Source organism: Zea mays, chromosome 8, assembly GCF_902167145.1.
Source record: "Zea mays cultivar B73 chromosome 8, Zm-B73-REFERENCE-NAM-5.0, whole genome shotgun sequence".
Lineage (NCBI taxonomy): Eukaryota > Viridiplantae > Streptophyta > Magnoliopsida > Poales > Poaceae > Zea > Zea mays.
The window spans coordinates 154,830,054-154,857,343 of record NC_050103.1 but is presented as its reverse complement, the minus strand read 5'-3'; the positions used below and the strand labels follow the sequence as shown (position 1 = coordinate 154,857,343).

Below are 27,290 nucleotides of genomic sequence, written 5' to 3'. Positions count from 1 at the left end.
CCGAGCTCCCCCTCGATCGTTTCCCGCTTGGTGATTTTGGTCACCTCGTCTCCTTCGTGTGTGGTCTTTAGTGTGTCCCAAATCTCCTTAGCACTTTTCAACCCTTGCACTTTGTTATACTCCTCCCGACTTAGAGAGGCGAGCAGTATAGTTGTGGCTTGGGAGTTGAAGTGTTGGATTTGGGCCACTTCGTCCTCATCATAATCTTCATCCCCTACGGATGGTACCTGTACACCAAACTCAACAACATCCCATATACTTTTGTGGAGTGAGGTTAGGTGAAATCGCATTAAATCATTCCACCTAGCATAATCTTCACCATCAAACGTTGGTGGTTTGCCTAATGGGACGGAAAGTAAAGGCGTATGCTTAGGAATGCGAGGATAGCGTAAGGGAATCTTACTAAACTTCTTGCGCTCATGGCGCTTAGAAGTGACGGACGGCGCGTCGGAGCCGGAAGTGGATGGAGATGAGATGTCGGTCTCGTAGTAGACCACCTTCCTCATCTTCTTGTGCTTGTCACCTCTCCGACGTGACTTGTGTGAAGGGGATTCCTTTTCCTTCCCCTTGTTGCGGGACTCTCCCGATGGAGCTTTCCCGTGGCTTGTAGCGGGCTTGTCGCCGGTCTCCATCTCCCTCTTGGCGTGATCTCCCGACATCACTTCGAGGGGTTAGGCTCTAATGAAGCACAGGGCTCTGATACCAATTGAAAGTCGCCTAGAGGGGGGGGTGAATAGGGCGAATCTGAAATTTACAAACTTAATCACAACTACAAGCCGGGTTAGCGTTAGAACTAGAAACGAGTCCGAGAGAGGGCGTGAAAACAAATCGCGAGTGAGTGAAGAAGTGAGACGCAAGGATTTGTTTTACCGAGGTTCGGTTCTCGCAAACCTACTCCCCGTTGAGGAGACCACAAAGGCCGGGTCTATTTCAACCCTTTCCCTCTCTCAAACGGTCCCTCGGACCGAGTGAGCTTCTCTTCTCAAATCAACCGGGAGCAAAACCTCCCCGCAAGGACCACCACACAATTGGTGTCTCTTGCCTCGGTTACAATTGAGTTTTGATCACAAGAACAAATGAGAAACAAAGAAGCAATCCAAGCGCAAGAGCTCAAAAGAACACAACAAGTCTCTCTCACTAGTCACTAAAGCTTTGTGTGGAATTGGAGAGGATTTGATCACTTGGGTGTGTCTAGAATTGAATGCTAGAGCTCTTGTAAGGTGTAGAAGTGTGAAAACTTGGATGACTTGAATGAGGGGTGGTTGGGGGTATTTATAGCCCCAACCACCAAACTAGCCGTTGGTGAAGCCTGATGTCGCATGGCACACCGGACAGTCCGGTGTACACCGGACACTGTCCGGTGCGCCAGCCACGTCACCCGGTCGTTAGGGTTCGACCGTTGGAGCTCTGACTGGTGGGGTCGCCTGGTTGTCCGATGGTGCACCGGACAGGTACTGTAGACTGTCCGGTGCGCCGTCACGCGCGTGCCTGACTTCTGCGCGCTCTGGCGCGCATTTAATGCCTCTGCAGGTGACCGTTGGCGCCGAAGTAGTCGTTGCTCCGTTGTCACACCGGACAGTCCGGTGTACACCGGACATGTCCGGTGAATTATAGCGGAGCGGATTCCCGAAGCTGGCGAGTTCAGAGTCGCTTCTCCTTGGAGCACCGGACAATGTCCGGTGTACACCGGACAGTCCGGTGAATTATAGTGGAGCGCCTCTGAGTTTTCCCGAAGGTGATGAGTTTAGCTTCAAGTCCCCTGGTGCACCGGACACTGTCCGGTGGTGCACCGGACAGTCCGGTGCGCCAGACCAGGTTGCCTTCGGTTATCCCCTGCTCTCTTTGTTGAACCCTTTTCTTGGTCTTTTTCATTGGCTTTTTGTGAACCTTTGGCACCTGTAGAACTTATAAACTAGAGCAAACTAGTTAGTCCAAATGTTTGTGTTGGGCAATTCAACCACCAAAATCAATTAGGAAATAGGTGTAAGCCTAATTCCCTTTCACTCCCCCGATGGAGCCTTCCCGTGGCTTGTGGCGGGCTTCTCGCCGGTCACCATCCCCTTCTTGGCGTGAGTTCCCGACATCACTTCGAGCGGTTAGGCTCTTAATGAAGTACCGAGCTTTGATACCAATTGAAAGTCGCCTAGAGGGGGGTGAATAGGCAAATCTGAAATTTATAAAGTTTAAGCACAACTACAAGCCGGGGTTAGCGTTAGAATTAAAGTCGAGTCCAAAGGAGAGGGCGAAAATAAATCACAAGCGAATAAGAGCGGATGACACGGTGATTTGTTTTACCGAGGTTCGGTTCTTGCAAACCTACTCCCCGTTGAGGTGGTTATAAAGACCGGGTCTCTTTCAACCCTTTCCCTCTCTCAAACGATCACCTAGACCGAGTGAGCTTCTCTTCTCAATCAAATGGGACACTTAGTCCACTACAAGGACCACCACACAATTGGTGTCTCTTGCTTTGATTGCAATGATCTTGGGAACAAGAAATGAAGGAAGAAGAAAAGCAATCCAAGCGCAAGAGCTCAAAAGAACACAAAAGTCTCTCTCTCTCTAGTCACTAATTTGTTTTGGAGTGATTCCGGACTTGGGAGAGGATTTGATCTCTTTGTTTGTGTCTTGGAATGAAGTCTAGAGCTCTTGTATGAGGTTTGATGGCTGAAAATTTGGATGCATTGAAGTGAGGTGGTTGGGGGGTATTTATAGCCCCAACCACCAAAATGGTCGTTGGGAAAGGCTGCTGTCGTATGGCGCACCGGCCAGTCCGGTGCACCACCGGACACTGTCTGGTGCGTCAGCCACGTCACCCAACCGTTAGGGTTCGACTGTTGGAGCTTCTGACATGTGGGCCACCGGACAGTCCGGTGGTGCACCGGACAGTCACTGTTCACTGTCCGGTGCGCCTTCTGACGCCTGCTCTGACTTCTGCGAGCGCAGGCGCGCACTATAGCGTTTCACTGTTCCTTTGCAGACGACTGTTGGCACTGTTTAGCTGTTACTCCGCTGGCACACCGGACAGTCCGGTGAATTATAGCGGAGTGGCTCCTAGAATTCCCGAAGCTAGCGAGTTGGAGAGAATCCACCCTGGTGCACCGGACAGTCCGATGCGCCAGACCAGGGCAGCCTTCGGTTGTCTTTTACTCTTTTTATTTGAACCCTTTCTTAGACTTTTTATTGGTTTGTGTTGAACCTTTGGCACCTGTAGAACTTATAATCTAGAGCAAACTAGTTAGTCGAATTATTTGTGTTGGGCAATTCAACCACCAAAATCATTTAGGAAAAGGTGTAAGCCTATTTCCCTTTCACTGAGCTAATTGTCCATGTGAATCAAATTGGGGAAGGTGCAGAAGCTGCATCTGTATCTGAAGAGTCATCTTAGCAAGTGGGCGACATTGAGCAAGCTTACACTCAAAATGAAGCGTTAGTCAGTGATCTACCCACAGAGATAGAAACCTTACATTCTGATGCTATAATAAAAGAGTTGCCTCGGAAGGCTCCAGATAATATGCAAACTGATATAGCCACGGCCCCAAAACAGAGTCACAATCCAGGAGATAATGTTGTATTTGAAGCTGTCACTGAAGTGCCAAGTACTGCACAAGATCATAGTGAGGATGATGTTGGGGATGAAGTTCCAGAAGAGCACACTATATCTCCTGTGTTACAAAGTCAAACCCCTGGTGAGAAGCTAGTGAGAAGCCGATTCTAGTGGTAGATGTGACAGTACTTTTGGAAGACGCCTACAAACCGACCAAATGAAAGGACTACATGGTGCCTACAAACCGTTTTAGCTTTTGCTATGTATGTAGCTAGGTGTATAAGAAAACTATGTATCTAGAAAAGCTAAAACAACATGTAATTTGGAACATATGGAGGACAATATGCACAATACTGAATCATGAAGGTAGAAATGGAAGAAACATTTAATTTGTTTCACACACCTGGTCATGTTGTCTAAAATAGGATGATATAGATACTTCTCAATGCTATAGTTGTACATATGTTATTTAGACTATTACTGTCAAATTCTAAAAAAATAAACTGCATCAGCAATATTTATTAATCAAGAGCAATACTAACATCTTTTGATATTTCCTTTTTGGAAAAATACTAAGTGAGCTTCACAAACCATGAAGAGAACACATAACTACAGGTATTTATTACCCATTTTTTAGCACGAGAAATTAAAATATAATCATGTAAAATAATTAATGTATGATAATATACTTTCACATAACTACAGAACATGTGCTTCTAGTATATATATTGTATTGCACTTCAGTGACGACATGCAAGTACAAATTGAATAACATAAATAAAACATTGGAAGGGGTAAATAGAAAAGTGTGGGTGAATTATACTATGACTCAAACTCTTGATGTGACGAGAATTTATCAGGCAAAATATTTATCTATGAACCCTAACCCCCTAATCTCAACGGAGAGCAAGTGCACTCCCTCGCCCCTCCCCAGGTTGGTGAATAGAGAGTCGTTGTGGAAGGTATTACACAGGAAAACATAGCTTCCACTCACTAGTTTCCCATATTCATCTGTTGTTCTCTATTTATATTTTCTCTTAAAGAAATAATGTTGGCCCCGTCAGAAGAATCGCCAGCCATCCTGCAGAAGAAAATGGATACACAGATCAGACACATGAACAGATCCATTACAGCATCCTCTTGGTTTTCAACCCTGCATAGTAGAAACGATATCATGAAAGAAATCAGATCCATGACAGCATAGCTAACACCATCATAAGTTCTATATGTACATTATCACCATATAATATGAACAACACTATAGCATGAAACCATCTAGATTCTAGACATTGCAGTAAAGAAGCAATTTGAGAAATGAATTTCCAATATTCCTTGTGCTTCTTCATTAGAGAAGATGACATTTCTAACTTCAACAACTAGGGGGAAACCCACTTTTACAGTAAAGGAACTATCCAGTATTTTCGGGAATTTGGCTTGTGAGTACAACAGCCTGCCAGGTAGAAATTTCAAGTAGAAGTCTAACCAGCTATCAAGTAAAGCATCTCCAACAGTGTCCTAACTCAGTGTCCTATCTTGAAAATATAGGTCTCAATTGATAAAAAACAACTCCAACAGTACCCCATTTTACGATTTTTTATCAAAAAAATATCCTCCAATTGCTGCTTCATAAGAGAGTTCAGTGTTAACTCAAAAGCATACATGTTTTTACTGTAGTTGTATAAATGCAATGAAGAAAACTTGAATTATAAAGTATTTGTATTTTCTTGACACATCATGTATAACCTATTTCGTTTGCTTGAATATGCAGGAACCAGAAGCCGAAGCTGCTGCTTCATAAGAGAGTTTAATCTGGTCCAAGGTGTTAATTTGCAAAAGATTAGAATCTTTTCATGTGACCTTTAAAACAGATGGGCAATTTAATGCATTATTCCACTAATTATGGTATCCATCTGCAAAGGCATACAAGTGTAAGAAAAAGGTTCTCTAAAGAATAGAGATAACATCACTAATTTCAAAACGCAGTTCACATTTTGCCTTAAATGAAGAAAACTGGAGCCAAGCAAACAGATGAGTGAATATACGCACAAACAACATAGTGAAATCACACATTTAATTCCTTATGGTTAAGAGGAAGTACCTTGTGGTAAGCATTGATGCATCACGAGATGAGGAGGCAGACATTGCTCGATCAATCTCCTCCGTTGTGAAATCCATCTCCTCCTCTTCCTCTTCCCCCTTTCTTGCTCGCGCGACTCAGAAGAAATCAAAATCTTCCTTTCTGCACCCACAGGAACAAGAGTCAGATCAATCGTCGTCTCATCCTAGGCCTCCCAAGCAACAAACTCCGGCGAAATAATAAATATGGAATTTTTTCAGGCGCACGTACCTCGTTCACCTTGTACCGGTCGAGGGTCACCTGCACCAGCGAACTCCCCGAGCAAAGCGTCTGCGCCACAAGAGAACGAAGCGCACAATCAGCAACCAACAAACCCAACCAACGAAACGAACTCAGATGGAGTCATGGAACATCCTGCGACGGCGGTTAGGAGATCGATCGAGATGATCGGCATTACTGCCTGAGCGATGAGACCACGCACCTCGATTTTGCGCTAGACGGTCTTGCTCTGCTTCGTGGGCCGGTACGGCGCCTTGCTACCGGTGATCTTGGCGAAGTCGGCGTCGATCTTCTGCCGAGTCAGCTTCACCGACAGCGACAACCGGCGGTTGCCGCCGGCGTCCGCGCGCCCGAGCTTCCTGTCCTGCCGTGCACGCAAGTCGTCCGCTCTGTTACTATAATCCCGCCACGACGTCCGCTCCCGCAGGTTCCACTGTTTCCGGGGAGCTTCCTGCGCCACCTCCCCCGTCGCGGGCGCCTGCTGCACCGTTGCGGCCGCTCGCGTCGGCGATCGGGTCCCGTCGCTATCCTTGACACCCTCGGTGGGGGCGGCTGTGGCGGCGGACTCGGACGCGACGGGGGCGTCGTCCGTGTCCCGGGCCTCCCGGCAAAAGGCCAAGGGCTTGCGGCACCCCCAGCCGGCGGGGAGGTCGAAGCGGGCGAAGAGGAGCGGGTCCCTGGCGGCCCGCGATGAGGACGCGGGTGCCATGGCCGAGGCTGGCGATGACTCCATTGGTGCGCCGAGTCGCGCGAGCAAGAAAGGGGGAAGAGGAAGAGGAGGAGATGGATTTCACAACGCAGTAGCCTAGAGGAACAAGAACCAACCCTAAGATCACGAATCAAGGAGAAGCAGGTCAGGCAAAAAATGCTGGGCGGCTGGTGCGCCCTGGTGAACACCTCGGGCTTGTTGACGAAGTGGAGATCGAGGAAGACGCCGATGTCGGGGGCACGACACGGATGGGCGACATCGACGGGCAAGGAACTTGCGTGATTCAGGGGGAGGGGGACAGCGCGGATGGGCGACATCGATGGGTGGGGACCTTGCGTGATTCAGGGGGAGGGAGCTGTTGCGCGTGGCAGGGGCATGGAGGGGCTGAGCAGGGGGAAGGCGGGGATGACGCGGCAGCGGACGCAGGTATCCCGACGGCGGGCACGAGATGCCTGGCGGGTCCCCGACTCGCGCGACCTTCCTTCACTGTGACGGCTGGCGGCGGATCTCGCCTTCCGGTTTGGTGGGGGCGCGGAGGTGGCGGGCTGTCGAGGAAGGAACGCCCGCTGAGCTTCCATTGCGGCGGCGGTGGGGAGGACACGCGGATCCGCGTGGGGGAGGACCGCGTTGATTGCGTCGGCGATGGGGAGAAGGGTGAGAGATCCGCGGGCGTTGATTGCTGGCGGTGCGGTGTGGTGGCGCTGATGGCGGGGCGGGTTTGGGGCAGCGCGTGCGGGAGGACGATCGCGGCGGCAGAACATTGGTGCTGTGGACGCCTACAGTAAATTCATATAGAGTAGTAGAGATTACTCGGTCCAACCAACATGAATAGACCATCTTCTGTTCTCGCTGAAAATAAAGCTTCGAAAGTTATGTTGCAAAATCAGCTCAGAATTTGAGTTTTAAAAGGCTTAAAGGGTATAATTTTAATATGCTTAGGCTGTCATCAGAAACATTTTCTGTTTTATCTCCTATTTCAAACTCTATTATACAAATAGTACAATCTACGGTACAAAACAAAACAATATTTTCTATAACCATAAACGCAATCTACTGCAAACGAACTTTTGCATTTCCCTGTCTGTCCAACCGGACCTCGCACTGTCGCACAGTTTGTTGGTGTGTCCAATGCGGCCACACGCCCACACGTGTAGCAGGAACTCGTAGGAGAAGTTGCACCATTTCCCCATCCGCTCCCGCCCCAGAAACATTTTCTACAGTGGTTTAGGAACTCGCAGGAGAAAGTGCACAATTACAAAACAAAATGTTCGAAATTTGATTTGTATTCGGATACTTACTTTACTTGAAACATAACGTCATAGTGAGTATCAATATGTTTTGTCGATAGATTTATAGTCAGTAAAAAAACATGTTTCAAGTAAATTCTGAGCATAGTACATAGTATTCATTAATAAATACATACTAGTCGGTTGCCCGTGCGTTGCGACGGCTTACAACAATACCCATATAAACTATCCACCAAAAAATAATATTTTTTATTGATTGTCTCCGCTCTCCGTATAATATTTTTTTAAAATTTTGCTAACTGATGTTATTATTTACCTCATTCAATATATCTTGGTACAACACGACCAATTAAGTGAGCGATTAGAAGAGAGTTCACAACGGCTGACTGAACGAGCAGAGATTATAAAATGATATAATTCCATCGTACAGAGACCAAATAAGAGAAAGTTTGTGAGCTCAAGTTTCTAAAACAAGTCACATGAACTCAAACTTATAAAAAAAGATAGATCAAAATATGGGGTGATTGCTAAAGTTAGACATCAATAAAAACTGGATGTGCTCCATATAAATTATGCTACTTCGTAGCAATTACTAATATTTAAAACCAACAAATAACATTTTATTTTACTGTTAGTTTGACAAATCATTGTTGCTTCATTCAATCCAGCAACCTCAAACACCATGGAGTCTATTGCGCCAATGTGGTCTTAGAAGCGACCTAATGTTTGCAAGAGCCAAGAACGTCGTGCCGTGCCTGAGCTGTAGCCTCGACCCGTAGCGCTGATCAGACTCGACACAATTATATATTTTTATTTTATAAAAGAAATTATATACACATATAATTTATATTCAATATTAAAGACATTTGAGCATGATGTTGTACTGGTTAAACAACATTACCTAGTGTCTCCTGTCCTTCTTCCATCAGGGCATGAGTTCGAACCCCACCTCCTACACCGTTTTTAACATTTTACGCTGATTTAATCAAATGGGCTGACGGGCTAACGGGCTGGCCCGAGTTGTGGCCCGCGGGCGTCTGGCCTGTGCCGGGCCGCCGTTTGGCTATCTATACTCGTGCAGTGGATTAATTTGAAATAGCTGTGAGGGGTTATTTGTAAAAAGATGACGCATGACGAATGTTGAAACTGGTGCTTTAAGTATAGTATAGATATGTGCACAACCATTTTTTGCTACTATGTAGAGATAAGCAACATAGTTATATGTAAATATGTGACAACACAATGTTTGTCCCATGAATATTATGTTAGACTTATATACTCCTTTTTAATCCTTGCTACACCAGGCATTATTTTCTACCTATGCATCTATGTATATATCTTAGATGTTGATAAACTTTCTACGTTACGATGGGTGGTGGATATGGGTATGGAACATTTTTTCTCGGTGGTATGTATATAGCTTTATGTGTTCATTGGGTACCTTACACACTGTCATCCCTATCTAGAATCAAAGCGTTGTGCCTAGATGTTCTTCGGATTGGCATCTATTCCCTCTACTATACAACAAGCAGCACCAGTTTACTTTGGCCGATCTAAAGCAAGACACGTATATGTTAACGCCGCATTTATGATAAGTCATCCTATATTTTATTACAAGCCCATTTGTAAATTATTTTGGCTTTTATTCGTACATAGCTTATGCATGTACCTAATTTGTAGACACAACAAAAAATATACAATATCGAGAAAGTCGAAATGACTTATGATTTTGAAATTCGTCGAGTACTAAATTATGAGAACAGTTTACAACAAGTCGCGTACATATCATGTCTTTCCGAAACTGAACAAAAAAACAATTAATTTCTGAGCTTGCCAAGGAAACGTCAAGCTAGAATTCTACCTATAAACCTATATTTGCACAGTTATTCACAGTCATATACACACAAACATATCTGGTATATTTGATACTTTAGTTTAAATTCGTATACCTTCATTTGAGGATGGAATGAAAGAATTTTAGGGACAAAACTCATTGAATGTGACAATTATGTGGGCTCTGGAATGGATTTTTCCTCTCCGTCTACGGCATAGGCACTAAAATTGACACAGGCTTCAACAACTCCCCGCTGCCAAAGCTTGTAGCGCACCTTAATGTGTTGTTCCCTACCATTGAATGATCCACCACTGTCAAGGTACATCCTAGTGCTAGTGCTGATGTCATTTGGATTCTCTGGCACATCTTGACAATCAAGCTTGCCTTCTTCTTGGCACGCTTTGTTCCTGTGAGCGTGATGTTCTGCATTACTTTGTTCAACCCAGGTATCCTTACCACGCGCTGTGCTAATGTTGATCCACCTCTCTGGCGTATCTCATATAAAGCTGACACTTGCATTCTCCTTGCCCTTTGAAGTTCCACGCCTCATTAACCCAACAAGGCCAGTGATCACTGTTTCAGAGCTCCCAACAAGATGCATGCTGCTAGACTACTTCATCAGCAGAGCTAGAGCACTAGCAGCTTCCTCCGACTCGATGTCATTCCATAGTGACTCAATTAAAGCTACAACCGCAGATGACTCGAGCATCCAACCTAAGCTTTTCGGGTGTGTTGAGAGGTTGGACAATGCCATCACTACGTCCTTTTGTCCCCTTGGTGTCCCATTGGTCATCATAGACACAAGCTCCTCCACATCCCCTAGCTCATTCATTATTTTTTTCTTATAGTCATGGACCATAGATAAATATCATAGTTGTAGCATTCTCCTTGGCCTCTGTTGCATACAAGTAATTACATGGGAGTGCAAACGCAATTATAACAAGCAATCAAGCACAACAATTAAGAATCTGACAATTATGGTAATCTTCGTTTTATACCAAAGGAAGATTTAAGGGCTTTCGATACATAACCAGTAGAGGAATCCAAGGTTGGTAGGCGTGTATGCACTTGTACTCGCTTCAGATCTGAATGCCGGCAAAACCAAAAACTTTGACTGCGACCTTCCGCTACTGACAAAATCAGTTATTGTTCATTTTGATCAGACCCAACAGAAGCTAGCACATAGCAGTCAATCACAAAACTTTGACTGTAACCTTCCGCGACAGAAGGAACTCAATGGCCTCGTAACTCACCACCATACAACAGACGCTAGCACATAGCAATCAATCGCAAAACAATAGCAAAATTGCATTGACATTTCACTGAACACCTAGACTGCATGCAGCGGTAGCATAAAGCAACAAGCGGGATACTCTACCTTGACGCGGTTCTTGTAGTAGCCCACGACGACGGATCTATTGAAGAAACATGGCCTCGTCGTAGATGGCGGGCGCACACCTGCAGCGGCGTGTCCCCACCGTCGTTGAACGTCTACGCACAATCTTGAGATAGTGCTGAGGAGGACGAACCCTTATATCTGAGGGAGAGGGGAGGAGATTCGGATGGGACGGTGCCTCCCACAACAGTCGGGCGCGAATGCCGCGGGCGCGAGGCCGGGGCTGGCATGTGCGGAATGTGCGGCGGCTCTTACGCCAGGCCGGTGGCATGGACGGCAGGGGCAAGGGTCAGGGTCGGGATGGCGCGGCGGCTGTTGCGCGAGGCCGGTGGCGGGGACGGCGCCGGGGCTGGCATGTGCGACGGCTATTGCGCGAGGCCGGTGGCGGGGACTGGGACGGCAGGGGCAAGGGTCGCGGTTTAGCGATGGCGCCGCGACTGTTGCACGAGGCCGTTGAGATGCTCGGTGGGTTCATTTGAAAAAAGTACAAGGGTTTTTTTGCAAAAAAATGACGCACGACAACCGTTGAAACTGGTGCTTTAAGTATAGTAGAGATATATTATTTAACAATTAAAATATATGCAATGCTTATAAATATATGTCATACTCTTATCATCAAGATATGTGGTCATGTCAAAAAATTACCATATTTATTTTTTTACAATTTCTACAAATAGGTATCTAGTAATTCATTTAATTGATATAAAATAGTAAATGTGCTTGTCATTCCAAAATGAATGAATACACTCTATGAATGTGTGCATTAAAATGTAAATTGGAAAATTAAGAAAATAATCTATATAATATAAAGTAGAGAGTTATAGTTGAATGTTTATAAAATTTAGTTGAGATGTGTTCTATTTGTGAACACTTTGATACAAATAATTACAAAATATTCTAAAACTTTTATGTCATGTTTTTATCATCAAGATATGCGTCCATGTAAAAAAAATTAAATTATTTTTACCACATTTACATATTCTTTTACAATTCCTATAGAAATGAATCCAGTAGTTCATTTAATTGACATAAAACAGTAATTTTCCGAGAAAATAAAATTTATCGTTCCAAAATGAATGAATACCCTATATGAATGTGTGCACAGAAATGTAAATGAAAATAATGAAGAACAAAATCTATATAGTGTAAAGTGGAGAGTTGTAGTTGAATGTTTATTAAAATGTGTTTTATTTGTGATTTGTGAACACTTGGACACAAAAGTTGGAAATCTTTTAAAACTTTCATGTCAAATTTTTATCATCAAGATATATGTTCATGTCAAATTTTAGGATTTTTTAAACTCTATTTACATATTATGTTTCAATGTTTATAAATAAAGATGCTCTAACATTCTAAATCCCTTGATCCTTAATCCTAGTCCTCAACATGCACACAGTCCCTAAATTTAAGATGTTGATATTCATTTAAATCTTATCTGACACAATTCGATAATATCTGTATATGATCTGAATTCGAAAAGAAATATATAAAATAAGTAATATCCGTATGTATATGATCCGATTACATTCCTAACCCTGACCCACTGACAACTGACAGGGGAGATTGAGTAGAAATTTGAGACTAGGCTATGAGGGTGCAATCTCTGTCCCCTTGAAGAATGAGTTTCATGCTTCCCACGTGAAGCACATAATGGACTGTGAGAAAACACACAGGTTAGGGGTGTAATCAGATCGTATGCAGGTTTCTACTCAATCTCCCCATCTGTAATCGGATTGTACCGCGCCGTTCCAACGTGACACAAAGTCGCACGCAGTGCAACGCTTCTGGATAGTACCACTTGCTAGCTGAAGAAGGACGAGCAACCGAACAAGCTATAAAATAGACGCAAACCTTGTTTTCAACTCATAGCTTTCTCGGACTTTTACTAAGATATAGTGCAATATATGCATTTAATATCTGCTACGTGGGCTATATGTCCACTCTAATTTTAATTTTTTGAGGTCTACTTAATTATATTTTTTTGGACCGGAGGAAAACTGATTACAGCTCTCTTTGCATTGCAAGAAGGTACACTTTCTCATTGCATCAGTATCTGAACATGGGTAAAAAAAAAGAATCAGCAAAGATCACCACCGCCGAGGGGTAAAAAATGAAGTGGAGGGAGGAACGATTGGATGACGCCATGACGGCCGTCCAAGTCCAATCATTGCATGCACCGCGACCGCTTGAACCTTAGCCGTCGGTTCTTGAGATCGAACTCCCACAGGTGCTCCTGCTGCAGGATGTTGCCGATGACGGACACCCCGGGCCAGTCGCCCTCCTGCAGGCCGATGCACTTCACGCCGGGCGCCGCGTCAATCACGTAGCTCTTGGGCGGCGGCTGTAGCCGCGCGGACCCCGCGAAGTGCACGGCCAGCGCCGGCACAGCCACGGCGAGGTCCTCGCCCGTCAGCGGCGACGTCCAGTTGTAGCAGTAGTCGAACGGGTCCATGGCCACCCTGGGCAGCCCGACCAGCTTCTTGCCCAGCGCCGCCACCACGGCGCGGTACGCCGGGCTCACGAGCACCGTCAGGCTCGTCCCGGAATCGAGGATGGCGCCGCCGCCCTTCTGGACGTCCCAGACGAGGCGCGGGATCCTGAGGAGCTCCCCGTCGACGGAGACGCCGTTGACGGCCACCGCGTAGAACGGGCGCATCCGGTGGTCGAGCAGCAGCGGCGTCTGCCGCGCGCCGGGCGCCGCGGCCGAGCCCGCGCAGGCGGTCCTCGAGGCCGAGGCCGAGGACACGGCCGGGTTGGGGCCGAAGGTGAGGTAGCTGGTGGCGTTGCGCGGGGCCAGGTGGTCGACGAGGCAGTAGGAGAACCGGCCGCCGAAGCGCGCCGCGGCGCGGGACGCGAAGGAGACGTTGCTGTAGCCGAGGCTGAGCACCCCGTCGGAGGCCAGGAAGCTTTCGCCGGTGTAGGACGTGGTGCAGCCCAGCACGACGCCCCGCAGCTTGGCTCGCCGCTGCTTCTTGCCGGCCCGCCGCCCCGACAGCGCGATGGTCGCCGAGTCGGTGCCCACCGTGCCGCGCGCCGCCGACCCGTCCTTGTACCTGCATGCGTGCCCGCGGATCCCGCGAGGAAAAAAAATACGTGGCGGTTAGTCACCGCATGCATGGGCATGGCACATGGCGGCGGCGCGGCGCGATTCAGGGATCCTCTATCTCTCAAGTCTCACCGACTGCGGGCCGCCGGCCGCCGCTAGTACCATAGCATGGTGAATCCTCGTCTACTCCGACTAAACAAGGCATCTCATTCGCAAATTGAAGTCAAACAGTTAGTACTCGGTTTTAGCTGCATGTACGGTACGCTAACCGAAAATTCTCCCGAGTGCGACTACCAGGTTCCGTTTGACCAAGAAACAACAATTTTCTGTAGCAGCAGAAACAGAATACTGGCGTTGCGCGCTTTCAGCTTGCAGGCAACAGAAGTGTCGATCGCGCCATGGCTGGCCTGCAAGTGGCTCGCATGCAGCAGATGCAGAGGCCCTATTGAGCAGAACCATTGAACGTCACGAGCACGGAGACTGTGTGCAAAAGGACATCGGCCTAGCATGGCAGTGCAGTGCCGACCTGACCTGGCAGCCTTTACGTTACCTGCCTCGTCACTCGTCACAGGGACAGCGATGGCAATCATCGCCGATGCAGCTCACTGAATGCCAAGCTATTTTTGTTCACTAGTGGCGTGCATTTGGACTGGAGGATTAGCTATTCTAATCCAGCCAGGAGGAGCTTTGACCGGAGAGAACATGGCTCGGGGCATGGTGGTGCTGGTACGGTCCACGAGAATGGATTGTATGATTGTATCTGTGACGCTTGGCGCCCTCCACGTCGTTGGCCGTTCCCCTAGATCCATCCATGTATACAGGGCACCATGTCCATGTGCGTATCAGACGATCGATATACCCCCAACTTGTAGGTACTACTAGTAGTATGAAGATAAGGCAATACTCCTAAATACAATATTATCAGTAAAATGCGGGGGAAATGTTTTTTTTTCCAGACAGGTGGCCGGGCCTTCGATGATCAAGTTGCCAAGCAAAAGAACATGATGAGACCGGGCCGCATGTCCTTTTGGCCATGTTGAGAGACATGTCGCTGCACTCGACACGAACTCCAGGGCCAGTTCCACCCGTGGAATCCCGAAGCGCTCTCTACCGTTGCCAAACTTGCTTGGGCGCCGCCATCCATGCATCCCTTCTCTCGTGGCTCTCTTGGCACAATGGCGTCAGTAAAAGGGCGGATAAAAGCAACAGCCTAGCTATTTCACCGCCCCTTTCGCCAAGGAATATGCTCAGCGCCCTGACAAGCTGACACGACCACCCATGAGTGGATAGCCCCAATCCGGCGTCGCACGCACGTGTCGGGGCAGGGGCAGAGCGTGGCTACTCTTCGGCTCACGGCCACCGCCACGTTCGGGTGCCGGCTCCCTTTCCGCGGTTGGCAGGACAAGGCAACAGCAAGCTCCAAAGCCTCGCCTAGATACGAACGCCGCCACTGGCTCACTTGCTCAGCAATTCAGCATTCAGCGACACCACACCCCGCGTCGACCCAAGGCACGAACGACGACGAACAGAGGACCGAGGAGCATGCTGCTGACACGCCGTCGGCATCGATGGATGCCCTCGTGCCCGCCTACTCTCCATGGGCGTCCTTTTCTGGAGCTAGGTAGGATCCAGCGCACATGCGCGCGCGCGTGCACGTAACATGATGCTTATCGGGACACCGACGCCACGCCACCGAGGCCGAACGGCAGGGAGATCGGTCGGCGTCGGGGGGCAAGCGCCGGTGTCGTTGTCGTTTGCCCGGGGCGCTCAGCTTTTGGGTGAGCAGGGGGCGCTGAACGCGTGATGGCCGCGCCATGTCTCCGTGACTGCAAAAGGGGCGGCGCGGCATGACGTGGACGACGAGTTGATGGATGAATCTGCTTGGTCCCCGAGAAAGCGACGATCCGCCAATCGCCACAGCTCCGGCGCAACGCAATCGTCTTCCACCCACAGACCCACCCCCCCCCCCCCCCCCCTCGAGATGAAATCGGCCGGAGTTGCAATCAGAAAGAGACATGGGTGAAAAGGCTCAGCTGTCAGCTCGGCTCGCATCGCATTGAGTGGCCGGCCCCCAATCACGACGAGCGCACGGTGCTACAGTGGCAACCTATCCTGCCGCGGCGATAATACTCTGCCCAGGCAGAGAGGGCGGAAAGCTGTGGCGCATTGAACACCCGCCCCCGATGCCCACCCCGCGCTGCTTCGCCGTTGCCGGCGGCACGGTCTGCTACACACTCACTCACCCAACAACCAACAAGGCAGCCACTAATTGCAGGCTGCTGTTGCTGCTTGCATCTCATCAATGTCAGGATAGAATTAACCACGCACGCCCCCAGTCAGATCGTTGGGTCGACGGAGGACCGCCATTAACGCGCAGAGGTTTATATACACGGGTTAATGCCGTCGTGCTTATGTTACGAGAGGAAGGATGGAATGCGAGCGTGTGGTGGGGTGGCGGGCGGGGACTCACCGGTATTCATAGGCGCAGGGGCTGCCGGGCGTGGGGCAGGCGGCGAGCGAGAAGGGCAGGGACGCCGTGCAGGTGTCGGAGGAGCACGGGATGGGCGCCCACGTCCGGGACCTGTCCGGCCGGAACACGCGCGCGGGGGAGGATGCCGCCGCCGAGACCGACGAGGAGTCATTCGACGCTGGGGCGCCGTAGCCGTAGTTGTAGCCCGGGGCTGGCGCGGGCGCGGGCGCGGGCGCGGCGTGGCGGCGGCACTTGACCCAGGTAAGGTCGCTGCCGGTGTCGGCCACGAGCAGGAACGGTCGCGCCGGCGTGCCTACGCGGAAGCGCACGAAGTACTGCCCCGTCCCCGTGTACGCGCCCGACGAGAGCGGCATGGCGAAGGCCTCGTCGGCCGGCGCTGCCTTGGCCTTCGCCTTGGGCTTGGGTTTGGCCCGGCCCGCCTCCGTCGCCCGGCGACGCGCGTGCGAGGAGATGAACGCCGTGCGCTCCTGGTCCATGCGCGCCACCTCGTCCCACGGCGCCTGCCCCCGGTGGATCAGCTCGAACTTCGCCGATGGTTTGCTGCCTGCGCCGCCCGGGGCGGCGGCCAGGAACGCGGCCGCCAGCAGCGTCAGCGTCACCAGACGGCGGCCCGCCATTTGCGGGGACGCCGCGTTTCGGCTGCCTGATGGCGCAGCAAGCTGGCTAAGCTGTTCAGCCAAGCCAACGCAGCAACGGGGTGCCGGCGATCGGCGGCGGGAGGCCACGCTGCGGGCGCGCGGCGCCAATGCGCTTCTGTAGCCCCTCGCTCGCGCTCTTTGGAGCTCAGGCAAGACTAGCTGTCATTGTGAACGAACGCTGCTGCTGCCTGCGGCAGTGCGGCCTGCCTGCCTGCCTGCTTTGTTGATGGTGCTCGCGTTTCGGTCTGCGTGTGTGCGCGGCCTTGGAGTGCGTATTTATCTTGCCAGAGCGGAGGCAGTTTGCTTGTTTATTTCTATATACTACTTCTTAAGAATCTAAAGAGGGCGTCCACAACACCGTGCGTCCGTGCCCCCGCCCGCGATGCCAAACCGCCTCTGCTCCCCGCTGCGCGCTGCCCCGTGATACCCGCCGACAAACTCTCGTGCGATACCCGTGCGCATGCTCCGCCGGTAGCACCGCCCCCTGCCTTCTCGCCTACCTCCCCGCCCTCCTCCTGCTATCGCTCCTCCCCGCTGTCGCCTCCGTCTACACCAAGCGCAACACTCTCACCTTCCCACGCGTCCTCTTCGTTGTGCCCTGTGTCTGGCGGAGGCTCGCCGCCAAGTTCCTAGCCGCCTTCGCTCTCCTCTTCGCCTACCACGCCGCTGCCGTGCTCGTCTTCACGGCCTCCTCATCGTCGGGTTCAACGGCTCCAGCCTCTCGGGCCTACTCCGCCCCAGCGCCCCCTCCCCGACCGCCTACCTCCCAACCCTTGCCCCCGCCCAGTGCAGCAGCCGGCCTGCTCCGTGCGCCTCATCTGGGGCCTCCGAGACGGCAAGACGAAGACCATCAGCGCGCTCCTGTGGTCCATGCTGATCGAGAACCAGAGGACGGTGACCTGCGCCCCGACCAACACCGCTGTGGCGGAGGTCGCGTCACGGGTCCTTGGTGTTATCGAAGAGTCCAGCGGCGGCGGTGCTGCAACGAAGTGTTTCTTTGGCGATGTCGTGCTCTTCGGCAACGAGGACAGGATGGCTGTGGACCGGAAACTAGAAAATATCTTCTTAGACACGCGTGTTCGCCGTCTGCGTCAGTGCTTGATGCCAATCACAGGGTGGACAAAGTCCCTGAGCTCCATGATTGCACTTCAGGAGGATTCGATGGTTCCGTATGAAAGGTATGATGAGGCCATACAAGGTTGTGTATTGGATTTGGTTTCAGAAGAAATCAAGCTAAGAAATGTAACAGTTGTCTGTTCTTTACGGACGATGGATGACAAAAAAGTTAAGGAGATGCAGAAAGATTTACTGGAAGTGCAGAAAAAAGCACGAGAAGTAGAGCGAGAGAAAATGTCATTCGAGACCTACTTCCAGAGTAACTACAAGAAGCTCGCTAAGGATTTGCGCACTTGTGTGGAGACTTTCGTCGATGATCTTCCCAGATCCGCAACATCAGAAGAAAACTTTTGCTGCATGGCGGAGGTGCTGCTCTTGCTCGATGCGTTTGGAGTGCTCGTGCAGTCTGAACCAGTCGAACAGCTTCAAGCGCTGTTCAAAAGGCACTCCGATGTTAGGTTCCGGCTGAGGGAGGCGATATCCTCGTGTCTTCGCAAGCTATGGCTCCTTTCTTCTAACTTTAAGCTTCCCGAAATGTATGACAGCCGAACGATCGATCTAGAGTTCTTGCTTCAGAATGCTAAGATCGTGCTCTGTACAGCTTCGAGCTCGTACCGCCTGCTCTACATGCAGAAGGCCCAGCCCTTGGAGGTCCCTGTCGTGGACGAGGCCGCGCAGCTTAAGGAGTGCGAGTCACTGATACCCCTGCAGCTGCCTGGCGTCCGTCACGCTGTTCTCATCGATGATGAGTACCTGCTTCCCGCATTGGTCAAAAGCAAGGTCGGTTAGTCCCTTTCTCTTTCTGCCGTGAACTAATTTGGTTTGCTGTCAGTCCATGGAATATGGCTTTAAAGGTGTTTAAAAGAGGACAAGTATGATTATTGCTCTGAATTCTTTGAACTTGCAGCTGAATTCTTGTTGACTTCAGCTCGACGTCGATTACCGAGAGAACGATCAATCAGTCGAGTATTGAAGAAGAACAGTGAAAAACAGAGGATTTTCTTTGGACAGGCCAAACCGGGCGACCTGCCTCCTTTTTGTGTTTTTCTATTTATTCACTGGACTACACAACGCATTACAATTACTCAGCTCCAAACTTCCCACGATCTCCATACTCACGACCCTGGAAACTCGGAACACTCTCCCACGATCACACATACTGCGTGGCACAGGACATGCCCCTGGCTCGCGCTTAACACTGACTCTACAGCAGAAAACTCCCACCGAGAGCCTAACTGAGAAGCTGAAGTATCTAACAATCTCCCCCTACTTCTGCTTCCCATAATCTGGAATCCTAAACGACTCCAATCTTCCTGCGAATCTCCTGGAAACGCAGCCTGCTCAAAGCTTTGGTGAACGTATCTGCAAGCTGTTCATCAGTCCCAACTTGCACCAATTCAATATCACCACGTTCCACACATTCTCTGGTAAAATGATATTTCACATCAATATGTTTGCTTCGATCATGGTGAACCGGGTTCTTTGCCAACGCAATAGCAGCCGTGTTATCCATGAGAATAATTGTTGGCTTAGCAGGGATGCCAACGACCTCCTCAAGTAGCTTCTGCAGCCACACTGCTTGAGCTGCCGCGGCTGCGCTCGCCATGTATTCTGCTTCACACGACGATGTGGCCACTGCCTTTTGTTTCTGAGACATCCATGACACTGGACTCCCCCCAAGAAAAATATAGCACCTGTAGTACTGCGGCGATCATCAATGTCACCGGCTAAGTCACTGTCTGAATACCCAATCAATTTCAGACTGCCTCTTCCTCGACTGTACTGTAGTCCATAACCTGCTGTCGCTGACAGGTAACGTAAAACACGCTTCAATGCGACCTTGTGATCATGCCTTGGAGACTCCATGAACCGGCTCAGAAATCCAACACTGAAAGAGAGGTCTGGTCTTGTATGAAGCAGATATCTGAGACTACCAATTATACTTCTATATTCAGTTCTGTCAACTGCTGGAGCTTCACTTCTCTTAGATAGCTGAATTCTAGACTCCATTGGTGTTGCACATCCATTACAATTTGCCATCCCTGCTTTCTCAAGTAATTTCTTTGCATATGCTTCCTGTTTTAATTCCAGTCCTTCAGCTGTTTGGCGTACTTCAATTCCGAGATAATATGACAACGATCCTAAATCTGTCATTTCAAACTCCTTCTTCATCTCCTTCTTGAATTCAATTATCTGTGCGTCTGATTCCCCTATAATTAACAGGTCATCTACATATACTCCAACAACAACTCTCTGACCACCTTTCTTTCTAGTATATAGTGCATGATCTGTTTTGCATCTTGTGAAACCAAGTTTACCTAAACTTTTGTCCAGCTTCACATTCCAAGCTCGAGGAGCCTGTCGCAATCCGTACAGAGCTTTGTGCAATTTTAGAACCTTGCCTTCCTCCCCTTTTGCAGTGAACCCAGGAGGTTGTGTGACATATACCTCCTCAGCCAAATCACCATTCAAGAACGCTGATTTCACATCCATGTGATGGATTGGCCACCCATGATGTGCTGCGACTGCCAATAGTACCCTGACAGTCTCCATTCTAGCCACTGGAGCGAAAACTTCTTCAAAATCAATACCTTGCTGTTGCACATATCCCTTAGCTACCAGTCTAGCTTTGTGCTTGATCACAGCTCCTAATTCGTTGCGCTTCAGCTTATACACCCATTTCAGACCTATAGCGCGATGTCCTTTTGGTAAATCAACCAGTGACCATGTCTTGTTCCCTTCAATTGATGCCATCTCCTCTAACATTGCCTTTCTCCAATCAGTAACCTTCAGAGCCTCAGTCACTGAATATGGCTCCTCACCGATGCCTGTCAACAATTCTTCAACAGCAAGCATTTCAGCTTGTTCTGGGACATTATCAGTTCCCAACACACTTTCCAGCATATGATACCTCCGTGGCGCATCATCTTCATGGTCAGCATCAAGATCTGGGGTTTCAGTGGGAGGTGTGGCATACTCGGTACCCATTATCTCAGGTGTGGGCACCTGCTGTTCATCCTGAACATCCCACTGGCCACCAGGATGAGTGGGAGGCCCAGAACGACCACTACTTGACATGCTTGGTGACGAGGACGAAGAACCCGGCTTGTCCATCAAACGAATGGAGCTCTCGACAGGCACGAACTCAGCACCAAATGGGACATCTGTCCCAGTCTTCTCCTCCTCATTCCAGTCCCAGGCACGATCCTCTTCAAACACGACGTCACGCGACACATGTACGCGTTTTGTGACTGGATTATAAAAACGCCAGGCCTTGCTGCCACTTTCATACCCAATGAACACCATTTGTGTACTTCTATCTTCAAGTTTTGTTAGACGCTTGTTGCCTTGCTTAACATGTGCAACACAGCCGAATGTACGAAGATGACTGACGGTAGGTTTTGTTCCATGCCATACCTCATATGGAGTGCTCCCTTCATTTCCTTGAGTGGGTGATCTGTTCAGTATGTATACAGCCGTTGCCACAGCCTCCCCCCAGAACCAGTTAGGGAGATTCATGGCTTTTAGCATGCTCCGCGCCATTCCCATGATGGTTTGGTTTCTCCGTTCCACCACTCCATTCTGCTCCGGCGTGTACGGTGCTGTCAAGTGTCGCTTGATCCCTTCACTGCAACAATGCTCGATGAAGGCTTGTGCTGTGAACTCTCCGCCTCGGTCCGTACGGAAAGTTCCCACCTTTCTTCCAGCTTCCACCTCAGCTCTTGCCTGAAAGGACTTGAACGCCGACATCGCTCCATCCTTGGAACGCAGAAGAGACACCCACATGTACCTACTCAGGTCATCCACCAAAAGAAAGAAAAACCTGTTACCGCTCGGTGTCGATGGGGTCAGAGGCCCGCAAAGATCCCCATGGATCAGCTCAAGCTTGCTCGTCGCACGATAGCCTGCCTCTCCTGGGAAGGAAAGTCGACGCTGCTTCCCGGCGAGACAGCTATCACAGACATGATCAGCGTGATCAATCCGTGGCAGCCCACGCACCATTTCTTCTTCGGCTAGACGTCTCAAGCTTCGAAAATTAAGGTGTCCAAGGCGTGCGTGCCACCTCCATGCTGCGCTGCCTCCTTGCGCAGCGAGGCAGACTGGCTTTGCAACGTCAAGATCCAGCTCGTACAGCCGGTTCACCGACCGCGGCACACTTGCCAGTAGCTGACGCTGAGTATCCCAGATCTTCAGACGCCCGTTCAGCATTAGAATCTTGTGTCCACCTTCTTCCAATTGTCCAAGGCTCACGATATTCGTGGTGAGCCTCGGAATGTAGTAAACTCCCGTCAGAGTCTTGTGGTCACCATTCCGGCAGTGGAGAAGAATGGATCCGCGACCACAAATGGCCGTGACTGAACCATCGCCGAATCGCACTGTACCTTGCACCTTCTCATTCAGCGAGGAGAACGCAGAGCGCTCACCTGTCATGTGATTTGTGGCTCCCGTATCTAGGATCCACCGCGCCTCTTCCTTCACTTTGTCACCAAGCTGAACGTACAACTTGTCCTCCCTGAGATGAATGACTTGGTGCGGACCCAGCGAAGCCGGTGCGTCGTCAAGGTTCTCTTGTAAGTCGATGACGCTGGTTCTCGCCAGTAACAAGGCTTCGTCCACCTCTTCAGTATGCACGGCATGGGATTGCTCATCGCGCTTCTTCTTCCTGCAGTCCCGCGCCCAGTGTCCAGTATTTCCGCAATAACGACATTCGTCGTTCGCGACCGTCTTTCCTCCACGGCCGCCGTTGCGGCCACCGCGTCTCCCACCGTTTCTTCCGCGCCCGCGTCCTCGGCCACGAAAATTTCCTGACACAGACGAGCTCCCACCAAAACCTGATGGTTTATCACCTGCAATCTTCAGACGTGAAGTTATCTTGGCAATTAATTCATCCTCTGTGAGATTTAGTCGGGGCAGGGCCACTGCGCGCTCCTGGGCGAGTCGTTCCTCAGCTGCCTTCAAACGCCCGATTAGCTCATCAACAGACATCTCGCTCAAGTCAAGTAGCGTCTCAATTGAAGCCGCTATCTGATCAAACCGAGATGGCAGGGCCTGCAGAAACTTCCTAACAACTTCCTCCTCGGTGTATTCATCACCAAGCACCGCCAGTTCACCCGTGATGCGTGTGATCCGTACACCGAAATCATCCACGCTTTCGCCGTCGTTGAACTTGAGGGCGTCGAAATCCCTCTTCAGTGTGCTCGCCTTCGCCTTCCTGACGCGGTCGACTCCGACGTTGCGCAGTCGAAGCATCTTCCACGCATCCTGCGCCGTTGCCTTCCCAGCCACGGCTCCCATCAGCTCCGGCGGAACCGCCTTGGAGAGTATCTCCAAAGCGTTCCGGTCGTCGACGTAAGTCGTCGTGCCTTCACTCACCGCGTCCCACAGGTTCCTCGCCTGCAGCATCACGCGCATGAGGGCCGCCCAGTCATGGTAGTTGGTCTTCGTCAAGATCGGGTAGTTCCCCGACGGAGCAGCCCGCTCCACAACGACGTGCTCGACCACGCGCTCATAACCGCCGCCTCCCCGATTGCCGCGCGTCCCCCAGCGTGGCGGAGGTGACCTCCCTCGTCGCTGGCGCCGCGGCGGAGTGACCGACCGGTCAAAGCGTCCTCCTGCCGGCATGCTGGTCGCCATAACCAGGCTCTGATACCACTTGTTGACTTCAGCTCGACGTCGATTACCGAGAGAACGATCAATCAGTCGAGTATTGAAGAACAGTGAAAAACAGAGGATTTTCTTTGGACAGGCCAAACCGGGCGACCTGCCTCCTTTTTGTGCTTTTCTATTTATTCACTGGACTACACAACGCATTACAATTACTCAGCTCCAAACTTCCCACGATCTCCATACTCACGACCCTGGAAACTCGGAACACTCTCCCACGATCACACATACTGCGTGGCACAGGACATGCCCCTGGCTCGCGCTTAACACTGACTCTACAGCAGAAAACTCCCACCGAGAGCCTAACTGAGAAGCTGAAGTATCTAACAATTCTCGAGTTCAGATAATGGTGAAGATGGTGCTACTTTACTGATGTATAAACATTATGTTGCAACTGCTATTCCCAAAGGAATCCATTGCTTGTCTCTGCGCCTTACTGATGAATACTCCTCAAATGCCCATGATTGTGCTAAAGAAAAGGATGTCATGCTTTTGGTTGATCTTGAAAAGAATATCATTGCAGGAGCAGACTTGAGTGATTTAGCCGTGGAGCATTCCTTTTGTTCATCTAAAGAAAATGGTGGTCAAGACGGTGCTAACCTTCTCTTGATTTGAAATTCATGGCTCATGAGTGTCAATAGCCTGCTCTTGGCTAACGAGAAGGAGAAGGCCACTGCTGTTGATGATATTGGCTACGGTCTTGACAAAAGGGCACCAATTCAGTGTTACTCACACAATCTTTGCTCATTTCACACCAGGTCATCTTCTCAGATTGGGAGACATAGCTTCTAAAGGTACCCAACCAACAGCTCAAGGCTGCTGAGTTCTCCTGTAAGCCAGCATCAGTACTGCCCTTGTCTCTCACTCACCCAAACTATGGGGTAATCAGTGCTAACCCCTGAAAGCTGAAGTAGAGTCATCAATCATTGTCTACACTATCAGCGGCTTGGGGGCAAGCCGCATTTCAAGCGGTGGGGAATGTTAGCAGTCCGGCGAGTGAAGCTACTGATACTGCAGACGCGGGAGAAGAAAAGGTGCGTTCAGTCGTATGTGTCTTCCGAACAAGCGTGTTCATGGGCCAGAGTGTGCCAAATGAGTTCTAGCTTTAGGCGAGTGGGCCAAATGAGTGTGGGATGCGTATGAGTATGTAATAATCAGGACAGGAAGAATTTGGGTAAAGGAATACATCTATCGCTGCCTTCCTGTCATTCTCTCCCACACGCTACTCTCTTCTCTGATCTTCTCTCCCTCGAATCCCAATAGCATCCAGTAGCTAACATATCTGACGCGGTTCCAAGATCTCCCTGGACCGGGAGCACACAGTACATACGTCGAGCTGATCTGCTGAACTTGTGCGCAGAGTCGATTGACACGAGGAAGGCGATCCGCCTGGGAGTGGTGTCGCCCTACAAGGGCCAGGTCCGGCCATCGAGGAGAAGCTTGGCAAGCAGGTGTACTCGATGCACGATGGGTCGTTCTCGGTGAAGGTGCGGACCGTGGACGGGTTCCAGGGCGCGGAGGAGGACGTGATCATCTTCTCCACCGTGCGGAGTAACACCGCCGGCAAGATTGGCTTCCTCGCCGACACCAACCGCACCAATGTCGCGCTGACGCGGGCCAAGTGAGCTTTTGGTTTGTGTTTGTGTGTCTGCAATAGTGCTCTCGACGATGATGTTTTTGTTTGGTATGTTTTGCAGACATTGCCTGTGGATCCTGGGCAACGTGAAGACGCTGGCGAGCGGCAAAACGATATGGCGGCAGATCGTGGACGACGCAAGGAGAGGGGCTGTTTCTTGGACGCCAAGGACGACCAGGACCTCGCATGCGCCATAATCAAGGCCTCCATCGAGCTGGACGGAGTGGAGAATCTACTCAAGTTTGACATGCTGCGGATCGGCGGCTCGAGAAGGTCCGGGGTATGATGGTAAACTCGACTCGCAAGCTCCGGGGTACCAACTACCAAGTTAGAAACACCAACTTTGGCCGAAGTCTGTGTGTCTTAAGTTTTGAACTATCTTGCTTATGAGGTGGTGATGATGATTGTCTGATTGATCTAGATCCCTTAAATAAATTTAACATCGTATGAAGAGAAGTATGCTGTATATCCTTTGAGTATTTTACTATCGTATCATTGCTCTATTCTAATACTAAGCGAGACGGTAAAAGACTATACGAAATGTTGGTAATGAATGTACGTTTGAACAATCAAATCATGTCCTCGGGTTATGATACATGTATTTGAAGGGTTGAAACTTATTAGTTTCTCACAAATCATATACAACTGTAGTACTTTTGTTGATTTGGATGTAAGGCTATCGTTGCAGTGTACCCGCGCTCTACTCGTCAATTGTTCTAACGTTTCATTAGGCCAACTTAAATCTACACGCGCTAAAGTGTAAAGTGGCTAGAAATGTCCAAACGAGCTGTTTGGTCTTATCCGTTGTAGCACGGTTAGTTTCGAACTGTACGACAGACTCATCTTGTGAACGAGTTGAACATAAGATAAACTATATATATATATATATATATATATATATATATGCACTCTCGGACCAACAACTAACCTCCCGCGTGGGACGCATGCCATAAATTACGTTTCTATTTTTTTTGTGTAAATAGATAACGTAAAAAATTCATAGAGATAGCATAAAACCCAAATGTTTGCAGGATAAACGATGCTCCATAAATCATTGAAGCGGATGCCCCCGCCACCTAAGGATTTGGAGATTGCTATAGTGCAAGTAGAGTGTAGTGATCAAGTAGAGTGTAGTGATCAATGGGTCCTGATAATGTCAAAGGCTACAAGCATTAGCCGGGACATAGTCCAAGCCTGATACAGGAAAAGTGTCACTTAACGTTATGCCCAACTTTGTTTTGTTTGTGCTACGAGCTGTATAACTATTTAAGCAATTATATAGCTATTTTTTATTTCAGTTTCACTAGCATTGTCTAGAACATGGTGTTCGGTATACATGTTTTATACTATTTTTTAACTTCCGTGGCAACGCACGGGCACATACCTAGTATTACTTGGAGTATCGTGTATATAAAAATCACTCAGGCTCCGTGACACAGATATATTATATTTTGTTTTTATGAGTTATTTATAATTTAATAATTGTTTTTATAGTATATTAGTTTTGTCCTTATCTAAGTATAGATTTTTTATTTTTTAATTAATTCGTGTTAATGTATATTAGATTTTACTAAGTTTGTGGGTCGCTCATTTTTTTTTCTAAAATCCAAAAT

General features: G+C 49.4%; 2 protein-coding genes and 2 pseudogenes across 3 annotated transcripts; 1 reads left to right on the top strand and 3 right to left on the bottom strand.

The window, feature by feature from the left end:
* Positions 1-9,754: 9,754 nt before the first annotated feature.
* LOC103636177 (U-box domain-containing protein 4-like) lies at positions 9,755-11,527 on the bottom strand (annotated as a pseudogene).
* Positions 11,528-13,075: 1,548 nt separating this feature from the next.
* On the bottom strand, positions 13,076-17,202 carry LOC100193604 (Aspartic proteinase nepenthesin-2). The gene is made up of 2 exons (NM_001352261.1): positions 16,603-17,202; positions 13,076-14,139 (listed from the first exon to the last, which is right to left on the bottom strand). The coding sequence occupies exons 1-2, from the start codon at positions 17,097-17,099 to the stop codon at positions 13,251-13,253; spliced, it is 1,386 nt and encodes a 461-aa protein (NP_001339190.1). The 5' UTR covers positions 17,100-17,202; the 3' UTR covers positions 13,076-13,250.
* Positions 17,203-17,740: 538 nt separating this feature from the next.
* LOC100193203 (uncharacterized) lies at positions 17,741-26,152 on the top strand (annotated as a pseudogene). The gene is made up of 3 exons (NR_147944.1): positions 17,741-19,157; positions 25,402-25,662; positions 25,739-26,152. The product of NR_147944.1 is annotated as an uncharacterized protein (transcript).
* Positions 25,290-26,241, bottom strand: LOC118473154 (uncharacterized). Its single transcript, XM_035961860.1, has one exon. The coding sequence runs from the start codon at positions 25,924-25,926 to the stop codon at positions 25,315-25,317; it is 612 nt and encodes a 203-aa protein (XP_035817753.1). The 5' UTR covers positions 25,927-26,241; the 3' UTR covers positions 25,290-25,314.
* Positions 26,242-27,290: the final 1,049 nt, after the last annotated feature.

What these genes read in the sequence shown, in the direction of transcription:
- LOC100193604 (NM_001352261.1), bottom strand. Translation starts at nt 17,099, where the DNA reads ATGGACCAGGAGCGCACGGCGTTCATCTCCTCGCACGCGCGTCGCCGG. An exon ending in CCCTGCGCCTATGAATACCG is followed by an intron (nt 14,140 to 16,602) that starts GTGAGTCCCCGC and finishes GCACGCATGCAG; the next exon opens with GTACAAGGACGGGTCGGCGG.
- LOC118473154 (XM_035961860.1), bottom strand. Translation starts at nt 25,926, where the DNA reads ATGTCAAACTTGAGTAGATTCTCCACTCCGTCCAGCTCGATGGAGGCC.